This window comes from Narcine bancroftii, chromosome 1 (assembly GCF_036971445.1).
Source record: "Narcine bancroftii isolate sNarBan1 chromosome 1, sNarBan1.hap1, whole genome shotgun sequence".
Taxonomy (NCBI): Eukaryota; Metazoa; Chordata; class Chondrichthyes; order Torpediniformes; family Narcinidae; genus Narcine; species Narcine bancroftii.
Genome location: NC_091469.1, coordinates 197,768,210 through 197,780,722, shown reverse-complemented (window position 1 = coordinate 197,780,722; position 12,513 = coordinate 197,768,210). Strand labels below are relative to the sequence as shown.

The 12,513-nt window shown below is 40.1% G+C and overlaps 1 protein-coding gene across 19 annotated transcripts in view; it reads right to left on the bottom strand.

Annotated features, from left to right (window-relative positions):
- LOC138737104 (disabled homolog 2-interacting protein-like) overlaps positions 1-12,513 on the bottom strand; it is a 592,760-nt gene that overhangs the window by 52,554 nt on the left and 527,693 nt on the right. For 15 of the 19 annotated variants that reach the window (XM_069887658.1, XM_069887625.1, XM_069887641.1 and 12 more), the window contains 5 exons: positions 11,400-11,636; positions 8,288-8,489; positions 6,884-7,065; positions 6,172-6,273; positions 3,558-4,434 (listed from right to left, as the gene is read on the bottom strand). In XM_069887658.1, coding sequence (XP_069743759.1) covers positions 3,558-4,434; positions 6,172-6,273; positions 6,884-7,065; positions 8,288-8,489; positions 11,400-11,636 — 1,600 coding nt within the window. The remainder of the gene's footprint in view (positions 1-3,557; positions 4,435-6,171; positions 6,274-6,883; positions 7,066-8,287; positions 8,490-11,399; positions 11,637-12,513) is intronic. The other 4 variants (XM_069887650.1, XM_069887668.1, XM_069887674.1 and 1 more) reach the window with 1 other exon arrangement.

Here is a 12,513-nt window from a genome sequence, read left to right as displayed (position 1 = left end):
TTATCCGTGATCAGGCCAACCTTGCGATTTTTTGATAAGCATGACCCTTCAAAATCAAAACCTGCACATTAAAATGTCAAATCACATTAGCCTTGACAGCTAAATAAACAAGGAAGCAGAGCCAAGATTTTTTTCTCCCACCAGAATTTTGATCTCCAAAAGCCACCCTCAGTGCAATAAGCCTGGATTTCCATTCCGCATACTGCTTGTCCATCAAGACAACCTGCATGTGGATCTCAGCAGAAGTTTTCAACAAATCACGACTCTGTGCAAAGTACCACAAGTCAAAAAGGTAAAGCAGCAAAGTGGATATGGCTATGACAAGCTCCTGGGCATGACAACTTCACCCTTGCTCATAATCAGAAGACCTTACAATCCTAGTGCCAGGGGTCCAGAGCCTGGTGAACCAGTACCAGATAGAATACGAAAGTGTTGGATGGCATTTTGCAAATGTACTGATCACTTTTATCTTGTGTTTTATCACAAAATTAAGAATTACACATAAATGTGACCTCTAATTACACTGGAAAATGAAGATTTTTCTTCCTGAACACGTTTGGGTGGATTTTATGGATTTTGGGCTACTGATCACGAAAATCACCTTAAAAATTTCCTATCGCGTATTTTTAAAAAAAGATACAACCTATTTTTGTGATTTCCTGCATATTTCAAGTCTACTAGTATATTGCCCACAAAGCAAGCTATTTTGGACAGTCCAAGCATGTCTGGGCAAGTACTCAGTGCAGGTGTTAGCAAATGTTGTCTTAGGCCTGGACATGCTTGGTCAGGTAGATGCAGACTATAAAAACTGCTCACATATACAGATGCTGTGCATTACATTGATTATAGATTGAATGCATGTTGATGCACATATTCTTCAGGTGAGTGTCTTTAACAGTAGCATTTATTGTCTTCAGGAAGATTCAATGCAGCAGAAATGTATCGTAAATGTCGCAACAGCTGCAATATATTCTGCCACAATCGTGGCACGTAATACACTTAAGGCTCAAAGATGCAACATGACTGGACTTATTAAAAAAGCCTTGATGTGTAACATATGCAGTCAATCTGAGAGCTTGTGCCAGCATCATTTCAATATTCTAAATTCAATAAAAGTTAATTTAATGTTTCTCCACTTCCTACGTGATATAGCAAAACTGAAATTATCTTAGCTGGGTTAAATTCACAACCTAAAGTAGAAAAGTTATCCACAATGATAAAGCATCAGTTTAAATAATAAAGAGGGAAATGAAAAAAGGATTGAAGGCAGAAATGAAAGAGGAAAATAATAAAGTCTTAGATGTTGTGAATAAAATGAAGAAGAGTTTGGAGAAAATGGATGAGAAAATTAAAAGAAATTATCTGAAGTTGTCTATCATAATCCCCAATTTTTTTCCAGGAAGCAAAACCTTTTGAAAAAAATATTTTATGTTTAAACTGTTATGAAAACAAGATGATGGTTTTGGTTGCAATTAAATTCTAGTATTCATAAGAAGCATTATGAATTCTTGGTCAGTTAAGTATGATTATCTTCCTTGCATATTTTTAAAATTAGCACAGTAAGAAATAAATAATAATGAAATATATTTGTGCTGAGGAATGGCACAAGTACATTGTATTGCAATGTTGTTCTTTGAGAATAGTCAAAACCTAATTAAGGACAGCGTACCACAAAGCTAGGTGGCAGTGTGGACTGTGGAAGATATAGAGAAGTTTCATTAGGTCATGGACAGGCTTACTAAATAGACAAGGATGTGGCAGATGGCAAAGAAATATGAAAATAATTAGGTCACCCACTTTGGTAGAAAAAAAATGTTTTTAAAATGGTGAGAGACTAGAAGGTCATAGTGTTCAGAAAATTTCTGCAAGTTGCAGGCTCACCAAGCAATTGGAACATCAAACTTTCAAGAAGGTTTGAGTTCAAAAGTAAAGATTCTTCAATTGTATTAAGAATTGATAGAGTGCACCTAGAAAATAGGCCTAATTTTTGTACCAAAGGAAAAATCAGTTATAGAGAGAGGACAACAGAAATTCACCAGAAAGATTCATTAAAAAATGTGTTTACCACGAGGACATATGATGCTAACTGGATCATAACTCTTAAATTTAAAAAAAATAAGAGGTGATCTCATTGAAGTTTACAGCATTCTCATAGAGGTTTAAGAGGCAAGTGGGATCATGTTTCCCTTGACTTGGGTGTCTGAAACCAGGGCAGAGATGCAAAGAATTTTCACCCTCTGAGTGGTGAAGCGTTGGAACTCACTGCTCAAGATACCTGTGTAAACTCAGAGAGTGCATTCAAGACAGATTGGTATATTCTTTAGATACCCTGCGGTTAGTGTGGGAAGGTGCAGACATTAAAGAAAAATCAGCCATGATTTTAATGCAGAACAGATCAGGCAAAAATCATCAAGCAGCCTATTGCTGTATTATTTTTGTCTTGAGAAAAGCTGTGCTTATGCTGCTTTTGAAATACACATCAATTCACATATCAGGATCAGTTCTGCAGTGAACACCTTAACCAATGACCCACTGGACAAAGGCTACCAAACTCATTTCATGTTGCTTCCTGAGTTGAAGTGAATGCAGTGTTTCTAAATCACCCAGTGACACTTGAGTAATTGGGATTTTAGCAAATGTTCTACCATTGGTGGAATGATCAGATATTATTGCTCCTTTAATGTAGCATGACAAAATAAAGAACTTCCACAGCCGAGTCAGCTTCAGAACAAATGTAACCGAGGGGCATTAGGGAAACCGCAGGGTGACACTGATTTTTTTTACTGGAGGTGGGGGTGGCGGCAGCATTGGACCAGGCAGGGAGGGAGGGGTGTCAGCGTCGGACCGGATTGGGGAGACGACGACAATGACTCATGTTGGGGGGGGGGGGGCATGGTCCACAAAGCCCCTCCCCCATGATGGTGACCCTGTTCCACAGTGAATACAAATCAGACCTAATCTGGTAGAGAATATGATATTAGAAATTTAATTTAGAGAAATAAAGGAGAGAAACATTCAGTTTACTGCAGTGAATCGCACAACAGTTGGGAGTTTTCAAGTAATCACACCTGTCCAAATCTTGCTTTAAAATTCTATCAATTCTTTGCTTGTGTTGATATTTGATATTGCCAGTGAATAATGCATGGCACTTCACACTAAGTCAAGGGGTCTGTCATTTTGTAGGGATAGGGATATTTTACACTACGTAATCCTGCTCTGAAGTCTGCTTCAGAAATAAATTTAACGTGTGATTATAGGTTAACTTCTGGTACAGGTTATCTTGACTACAGACACAGTGGCTCCAATAATTCATTGAGCTAAATGGTTTGCCTCCATATTCTACCCAACACCATGTTGCTTATTTATACATCTTTCCCAGCATTCTCCCAAAATTTTCATCTTGCATCTTTTAACATACCGTAAACATTTTAAGGCCTAGTGACTATTAAGATTGAATTTCTTCTATATTTCTCAAAAAGCTAGGTGTTCCTCATTTTCTATCAGAGAAGCAAAACTTAAATTTTTGTTTAAAATGTGCCAGCAATAGGGTCACTGACCTGTTTGTGCACCGTGCGCTGTTTCATTTCAGGACTGTCTCCTTTGGATGAGGAGGACTGCTGTCGTAACTTCATGCCAGTGCTTGGCCACTCTGACGAGGACTGTATCACACCTCCGCTGGAAGGACGTGGATATTGAGTGGTGTTGTATAATAAGGCAGGTGGTGTCCTACCTCTAGCTGCTGGTGGAGGTTGATCTATTCGCCTTTGTGGGCCAGCACTGTTTTGACGAGGCACCGATGTCTGGGGTATTTTTTCTGTCAGGGAAAGCTGTCTTCTTGTGAATTCCCCGGTGCGTCTAGTGAAATCCTCAGTGCTCGTGTGACTGTGGAAAGTGGGCTTGTTGGCTGCCAATTCTTCGTTATTACTATGTGAGCTAATAGAGCTATGACATTCTGATCCCGAGTCAGCTACTCCACGCGGTGAAACTGGTATACCTGCTGCCATCTGATACACTGGATTTTGAAAAGATAATGGTGCCAAAAGCTGAGGTCTCACTGGCGCAGCGTCAGCAGTTGGGGTGCTCGCGCTTTGTCCAGGCTTTCGGCCAACATGCCCAAGGCCAGAAACACTTGGAGCTGGATTTAATGGTGCTCTTGTCTGCCACATTGCCTGGATTTGTCCACCGGATCCTTGGCTGTCATTTAGGGAATCAGATGCAGGAGGAATATTTGTTGTACTTTCCAAACTGCGATTGTCTTGTAAGTCAACCATTGAAACACTTTTATTGCCATTTGGTATTTGTTGATCAGGTTCGTTGGCTTCAGAATAGCTTGAGCTGCGAGCTGGGGATGGTTGTATGGCAGAGGACCTTGTGACAAAAAACAAGTCCTTGTTTTCTGGGGTAGGAGAGGGTAACCTTGTACAGTCTAATAAACTGAAAGGGGAAGAAATCAGATAACATTTCGAGATCCTTAACAAATAATTCATCAAAATAATTCATCAAATGGTTTCTAATTATTTTAATCATCTCATTTATTTTGCCTGAAATGCTTTAGAAAAGACTATTTTCATGCTTTTCAAACAGTAAAACAATGAAGTATTTAATAGTAGTTGTTTCAACTGCATTTCTATACAACCTCTAAAATGCTGAGCATTTTTCAATGGATTTACTTCTTAACCAAATTTTAGTACATATAAATATTTCTTATAGTATATGAACACAGTATCCTGTAATATCAGTTGTTCTCTATTATTGTTATTAAATCATGTTCATAGGTTTAATTGATCATGATTCACTATTCGGAAATTTTGTCGGCGTATTTTGCCATAGGGAGTGACTGTACCGTGACATCCAACCTGTGCAGTGGTAAGGTTGGCTAGTGGAGCTGGGAAAGGAAAGGCACTGCACCCAGTCCTGACAATGCACCTGCACTGGTGGGAGCTACGTGGTCAAAGACCATCCTTAGCTCTGGTGAACAGAGGGCACTCAAATATCATCTCAGATATTCCTGGCCTACAATAGTCAGTTATTCTCTGGATAAACTTCATGGCCCAAGGGAGGAGAGGAGTTTGAGCACATTGTTTTTAACCTACCATGTTAATTTGATAAAAAGGCAAGAGATTGTCCTAGACAATATGTCTAACATTTGCTGACCAGTTTTTTAATTAAATTCAATGTTAGTTAAACTTCTGAGACATTTGTCTTTACATACTTTGTACATGAGAGCCTTTCACACTATTGTAAGTTACAGCTCAACTTTTGCAAAGGTATTGATTTAACAAATTAGGTAAACAAAAACACAAAACTTTTAACAAGATGCAAAAACCCAGGTGAAATATCTTAATAATAAAAGATATATTATCCTTATCTTACCCCTATCTAGTCAACCCTAGGTAGTTTTGTGAATCGCTTTTTCAAAAAACAGCAAAAGCAAAACAACCAGCCCATAATATTATTCCATCCCAATTCCATCCTAAATAAGCTCTAAAATCTGTGTAATTTCAGGAGATTTTTCTTTTAAACATTGTACCAGGATCTAATTTAAAATGTTCCTCCGAGCTTTATACTCCACATTCAACATATTGTATCTGACAAGCACTCAATAAAACACTCAAGGGCTAGCTAAAATTCTTCCCAGGTAGATATTTGCAACTTCAAAATGAATTAATGGCTTCTCACCAATTTATCCCTTACTACACATGGCCAAAAGATGGGTTAAATATATATTTTAAAGCCTATCAAACCATGTACAATGCAATAATTGCATTGGTTTTACACACCTGCACAACAACAGTTCATATGGCAGACTTTATCAGAAAGGGTTGATTTTTTTTGTCTAAGGGAATGAAATTTTGTTTCTAAGTAGGAAGAATTACTGTCAGCAAATAAAGTAGACACAGAATTAATGAAAATAGGACACTTGAAGTCTGTCATTTTTACAAGCAAAGGGAAGTTTGACAATCCCTTTGAGTTCAATTACCAATACGACATTATTCTTCTATTTTTCGAGAAATTAACAATTTATGAAAAGCAGATTCAAATGTCATAATTGTCAAATTATGCCATGTTGTTTCATCTTAATTTACCTGAATATGCCCTTTGTTCTTTTGCATTAACAGTTTGGTGATGAACTATTTAAAGTAAAATTTGTTTTTGCATCTTTCCCCTCACCTCAGTCCAGGGATACAAACACACCTTCCATGTGAGGCAAAGCTGTACATGCACATTGTCCAACTTAATCTACTGCATTTGCTGTGCTCCGTGTGGCCTCCTCTGCAATGGTGAGGAGAAACACAGGTTGGGTGACTGCTTCGCTGAACACCTGCGCTCTGTTTGTGGGTCTAAGCTTGAACTTCCTGTGGCCAAACATTTTGATTCCCCCAACCATTCCTACACAGGGATGTCAGACCTCAGCCTCATCCACTGTCAGGATGAAGCCAAATGCAAACTTGATGAATAAAACAGCATAGTCCTTCTGAACAGCCTTAAACCTAACGACATGAACTTCAATTTTTCTAATACTGGATTACCCCTACCTCTATCTGGTTCCAATGTTTCCATCTCCTTTTTTTAAAACCTACTCCTATTCTTGCTTTTTAACTCTCTTCTCCTTCCCAGTGGTCTTTCCCCCTACCTGTCTCTATACCTCTCCCCCTCTATTCACTCTGCTCAGCTTCTTCCCCTTCATATACTTAATATCACCCCCCTTTTCACTTTAGTTTCAATGAAGGGCCTGACCATTTCTATCCATGGATGTTGCTTAATCTGCTGAAGCCCTCCAGAATTCACTGACTACTCAGTTAAGCTTTAATGGGACACATTCTCCAAAATATTTATGGATAAAGCCAGAACTACAATAAACTGTGATAATATTTTCACTCACCCACTAAGATCATTATCTATTGTCATCTTCTGTAGCCCTGAGGAAATGTTGCTATTAGTGGGATTTGGTGTTGAAGTGCAAGGCTCAGAGGTTGAGGGTGCAGGTACAGCTCCTGGATTGGTTAGCACTGTATTGACGTCTCTTAAAATGCGAGGCAAGGGACCAAGCTTTGTTGCAGTTGCCTAAAGAACAGATAAATCCAAACAACTTTGTGACATGATTATTCAGGCTGTGTAAAAGAATAAAATTAATTATGCTAAACCAGTACAGTGAACAATTTGAACAGTACGTTATGCCTATGTATCACTATTCTAAGATCTTACTAATATTATGGTGTAGAAGAAAATGCTTTGCTGCTGAAGCAAAATCAGAAAGTGTTAGGAATACTCAGACAGCATCTGTTGAGCAAGATGAAAGGTCATCGATCTTAAATGTCTGGTCTGACCAAAGCATTTTCAGTTTTTGTTCCATAGTGTTAGAAAATGAACATAACCATAGCAGAAACAAATCAATCTGTAATCCCACAAATTAGAAGCTCTTGCTGGTCAACTTGTAAGTATAATTTTCAACCATATCTGTGTAATTACATGTTGTATGTATTCAGCATCATTAATCATAATATACTTTTTTAAAATTTAGACAAACTGCATGGTAGCAGGCATTTGACAATTCAGGAATAGATTTAAAAGGAAAGTGATAAATAATGTATGCAAATGGATGTTTGAAGCTCATTCTTCATACTTTGTGTTTATCTAACAAGTAGTTATTTCTTAAACATTACAATGGTTTGGGTAAGATTAAAAAACAAACACAAGTTAAGCCATCTCCAAGCAGCAACATTGTAGCAGCAAGTCCAGCTATGCCAAATTTTGTTTGAATTCAACATCCATTACATCTACTCTATTGTGTTAAAAAAAAACAAATACCGCAAGCATATTGCTCACAAAAAAACCTAACTCTTGCCCCCTTCTTGCCAGCTGTTTCCAATATAAATTTCCAAGTTCTCATTTAATGTGAAAATTGCCAGGATAGCCCATTGACTCTAAAGCACTATCTCCTTATTCCATTTTATTTAAAGACAACATTTACTCGAGCTCCTTGTCTCAAATAGGAGATCAACCAATATATAACATATTCTATTTATAGAGCACATTTAACATGGTAAAAAAACATCCCATAGAAGTGCGATCAAACAAAAAGCTCAAAGTGCAAACTAGCAATATGAATATAACAAAATTTCTGCATGAATAAAAACAAGACGAGTACATTGATGCCACATTAAAAAAAAGCCCATATCAGATGAAAGGCTAGAAATGATTACTATGCTCAGTCTCAAGCGATATATTTCTGCGCTGATTTAGCAAAAAGTAGCTATTGGATTTGTATGTCGATATGAATGTACACCTGTTCCATTTGCGAAACCACTTCCCAGAGCAGCGAATGTAGAGTGGAGAGTTCGCGGCCCAGATCAATGTACCCTTCAAATCCTGCTGTATTTGAAATGGTTTCTGGATTGGAAATTTCCAGTAGGAAGCGCTGCATGTTGGTCCATTCATGCTCAAGGAACTGATTCATGAAAGACATATATTCCTCCTTGCTACCAAACCTGTTTTCAAAACATCAATGTCAAAATTCTAATTATTATTCAACAAAAAATGCAGTCTAAAAACAAAAAGCAGTCTAAACTTTAATGAAATAAACGATAAAGATATTCAAAGAACATTAACAACAACACCGTTGGTGCACAATCTGTTTAGCTTTATGAAAATAATTTGAGTTTCAGATTCATGTCCATCCAAACTTTTAATTTAAACCTTAAATTAGAGGTTTTTAATAAACAGCTGGTGCCTATTTTTATGCACAGGTATCAATTTTCCTGCCAGTGCTTCTCTTAAAAGCACAAAATCTATTTCAACTGTGATCAATAACTAGAATATTTGCTACTTAGACTGCAATTTTGTAACTGGTGTGGAGAGAAAGCACAATTCCCCACACAAGTGATGTTTGCAGGTTTCTTTCTACTCAGGCATTTCAATACCAATACTCCCTTTAAGTTACTTGGGTCACTGAAAATTTTAATCCAATATTATTTCAAAAAAGTGAATTGAAAGTATAGGAATGTTAACAGAAATAACAACATTCGGCCTATCTCCAGCTCCCGATCTGCCGAGAAGACAGACTTTTCACGGCCTTCGAAGCGAATGGGCGGCTATATCAATTCCTCAGGGTACCCTTTGGGGGTCACGAATGGTGTCGCAGTTTTCCAGCAGGAAATGGACCGGATGATAGACCAGAACGGGCTAACATATACTTTCCTGTATCTAGACAATATCACCATCTGCGGCCATGGCACGCAGGACCATGATTCCAACCTCGAGAAATTTTTTTAGACTGCAATTCGGCTGAACTTGACCTACAATTTCAACAAGTGTGTCCTCTGGACCACTCGGCTTCCAATTTTAGGTTGTGTGGTGGAGAACGGGGTGGTAATGCCAGACCTGCCTGGGTTTATTTTTGTACTATGCCCAATGGGTTCCACACTATGCCGACAAAGCACGGCCATTTATCAAGACCACCTCCTTCCCCCGAAGCCAAAGCAGCCTTCGACTGCATCAAATTTGACATCGCCGCTGCAACGCTGCACGCCATTGATGAGCCCATTCCATTCCAAGTAGGGAGCGATGCATCCGATTTTGCACTGGCGGCCACTTTGAACCAGGCCAGCTGGCCGGTAGCCTTCTTCTCCATGACCCTCCAGGGCCCTGAGAGCCGACACTCCTCTGTCGAGAAGGAGGCCCAGGCCATAGTCGAAGTAGTACGTCGTTGGAGGCACTACCTCACTGGCAGGCGCTTTACACTGCTGACTGACCAACATGTGGTCTCGTTCATGTTTAGCAATATCCAGCAAGGTAAGATCAAGAACGACAAGATCACTAGGTGGAGAATTGAACTCTCCACCTTCTATTATGACAGACTGTACCGGCCTGGTAAACTTAACGACCTGTCAGATGCGCTCTCCAGGGGGATTTGCGCCAACATACAACTGGACAGGCTGCAGAGACTCCATGAGGAGCTCTGTCATCTAGGAGTCACTAGGTTCGCGCACTTTGTTAAGGTTCGCAACCTGCCCTACACGGTCGAGGAGATTCGCTCCATGACCCAAGCCTGCCCGGTGTGCGCTGAGTGCAAGCCCCACTTCTTCCATCCGGAGAACACCCACACCATCAAAGCCACCCGACCCTTTGAATGTCTAAGTGTGGACTTCAAGGGGCCCCTACCATCAACCAACCGTAACACCTACATTTTTACAGTGATCAACAAGTATTCTGGCTTCCCGTTCGCTGTGCCCTGCTCGGACATGACCGCCTCCTCAGTCATAGAGGCCCTGCTCAGCATCTTTGCCATCTTTGGGTATCCCAGTTACATCCACAGTGACCGGAGGTCCTCATTTATGAGCGCCGAGCTGCGGCAGTACCTTCTGGAGCATGGTATTGCTTCGAGCAGGACCACCAGCTATAACCCACTGTAATGGGCAGGTCGAAAGAGAGAATGCCACTGTCTGGAAAGCGGTTACGCTTGCCCTCTGGTCCAAAGGTCTCCCTACCGCTCGCTGGCAGGATGTGCTCCCTCTTATGCACCGCGACCAATGCCACCCCCCATGAAAGGATGTTTTCTTTCCTGAGGAAATCTGAATCAGGAATAATCATACCGTCATGGCTCATGGTTCCCGAGCCTGTCCTGCGACGCCACGTCCGGTACTCAAAAAACAACCCTTTGGTTGACCGAGTGATGCTGCTCCATGCAAAGCCGCATTATGCATACATTGAGTATCCGGACGGGCAGGAGGACACAGTCTTGGTAAGGGACCTAGCCCAAGCCGGATCGGACCCAGCAGTGTGCTCAACCCAATCTCCTCCAACTCCTTCTCCCCTAAGTCATCGGCTCGAACAGAGGAATCAGCACCACCCCACCAACTCAGGACAGCCTGTTGACAACGCCGCTGGGGAATTGAGCGAAGCAGTGGCCGCACTCAACAAGCCCACCAGTGACATGACTCCAGCGACCCCAATCCCAGCACCACGGTGGTCATGCTGGACGATCAGGCCCCCTGACCGTTACAGCCCCTAACCTCCCACCAGTTTCTCCCCCCTTTTCTTTTTTACAGCCCTCCATTCACCCCGGGGTCAGTTCTCAAAGAAGGGGTGAATATGAAAGTACGGATTCTATCACCAATGTGTATATGTATATATTGTGGTATAGGATGGTGGTGGTTGGCTGAGAGTGTAGCCACGCCTACTGGCAGGTCTTAAAGGGTTGCTCCTAGCCAGACCCAGATCATTCTGGACTGGTCGACCTACATGTGATACGTTCCAGTCTTCTAGTTAATAAAAGCCTTGGTTTGGATCAACAAGCCTTTGATTCTTTCGGCATGCACTACAAAGTGTAAAGAATTTGGATCCAACAACTATGTCACAAAGCATAAGTTTCACATTGAAGTTAATAAAAAGGTACTTACTTGGCAAAATTAGCTAAGTTCTGGGTGACTTTGGCTATTAGAGTCAGTGTACGTGCTGTGCGGTCATCTGGGTACTCCTGGAGGAGGTTGAAGAGAGAAGGGGACATGATGGCAGGGCAAAGGAAGCGCAGGAAGAGGGAGGCACTGATTAGTCTCTCACTGATGTCAGGCCGCCCTCGGTTGCTACACTCCTGCCTCCATGATGCAAACACTTCCTTCAGTTCTCGTGGAAACACACTGTTGAATAAATCAATTAATTGCAGTGAAGTGCAATTATTTTTCTCCATATGCAGTGTGAGCTCAGTATTTAAAGCTAGGACTGTCATGTTATCTTGACTGCAATACAGATACAAACATTTTAAATTCCTCTAGTTTCAAAGGCATGCAAAAGTTACAACAATGAATTTGGGATGCATATAGATAATACTCATATCGAGCATACAACAACTGTTTCAGGAGTTCATAAACACATAAATTTTGCCATAATATGAAAGGTTTTAGTACAATATTATAGAATAAGCTGGCCACCTTTTCTGAATAAAGTTATTGTGAGATTTGACATTTCTTCCAAGAACAGCTGCACAGATTTTCCACAGAAAATGGATTAATTATTACAGATACAGAATATATGATAACTTTTATTCTAATAAGGGTTGATAGGCAGCATAATTACAAGGATTTTATATTTTAGCCTTTGCAAGATGACAATATTAAGTGAAGACAAAATGACACTTGTGGGGTTGCACAATTTTCGTTGCAACACATCCTTGTGAATTAAGCCAAAAACATGAAATGAACTTTAAAATTAGAAATAATTTATTTGCTTGTTCAAACTTAGAAAATGAAGGATGGCTTTAATGCTCAATTTTAAAATAAGTTGATTGAAAAACATGTTGGGAATGTGCACTTCAGTAATTGCGGTAATATTCAATTTGCCATCCTGATGACAATGCTAGGTATTCAACCCTAAGGAGAACACACATCTGGAATTGGGCCTTGTGATGGTGTTCAATAATAGATTTTTTTTATCCATGTGAATCATAGGTCAGTACCAATGACAATTCCTCTTTGGCAATGATACATGCCAATTAAAAAAGGAGAACAACATTCGACA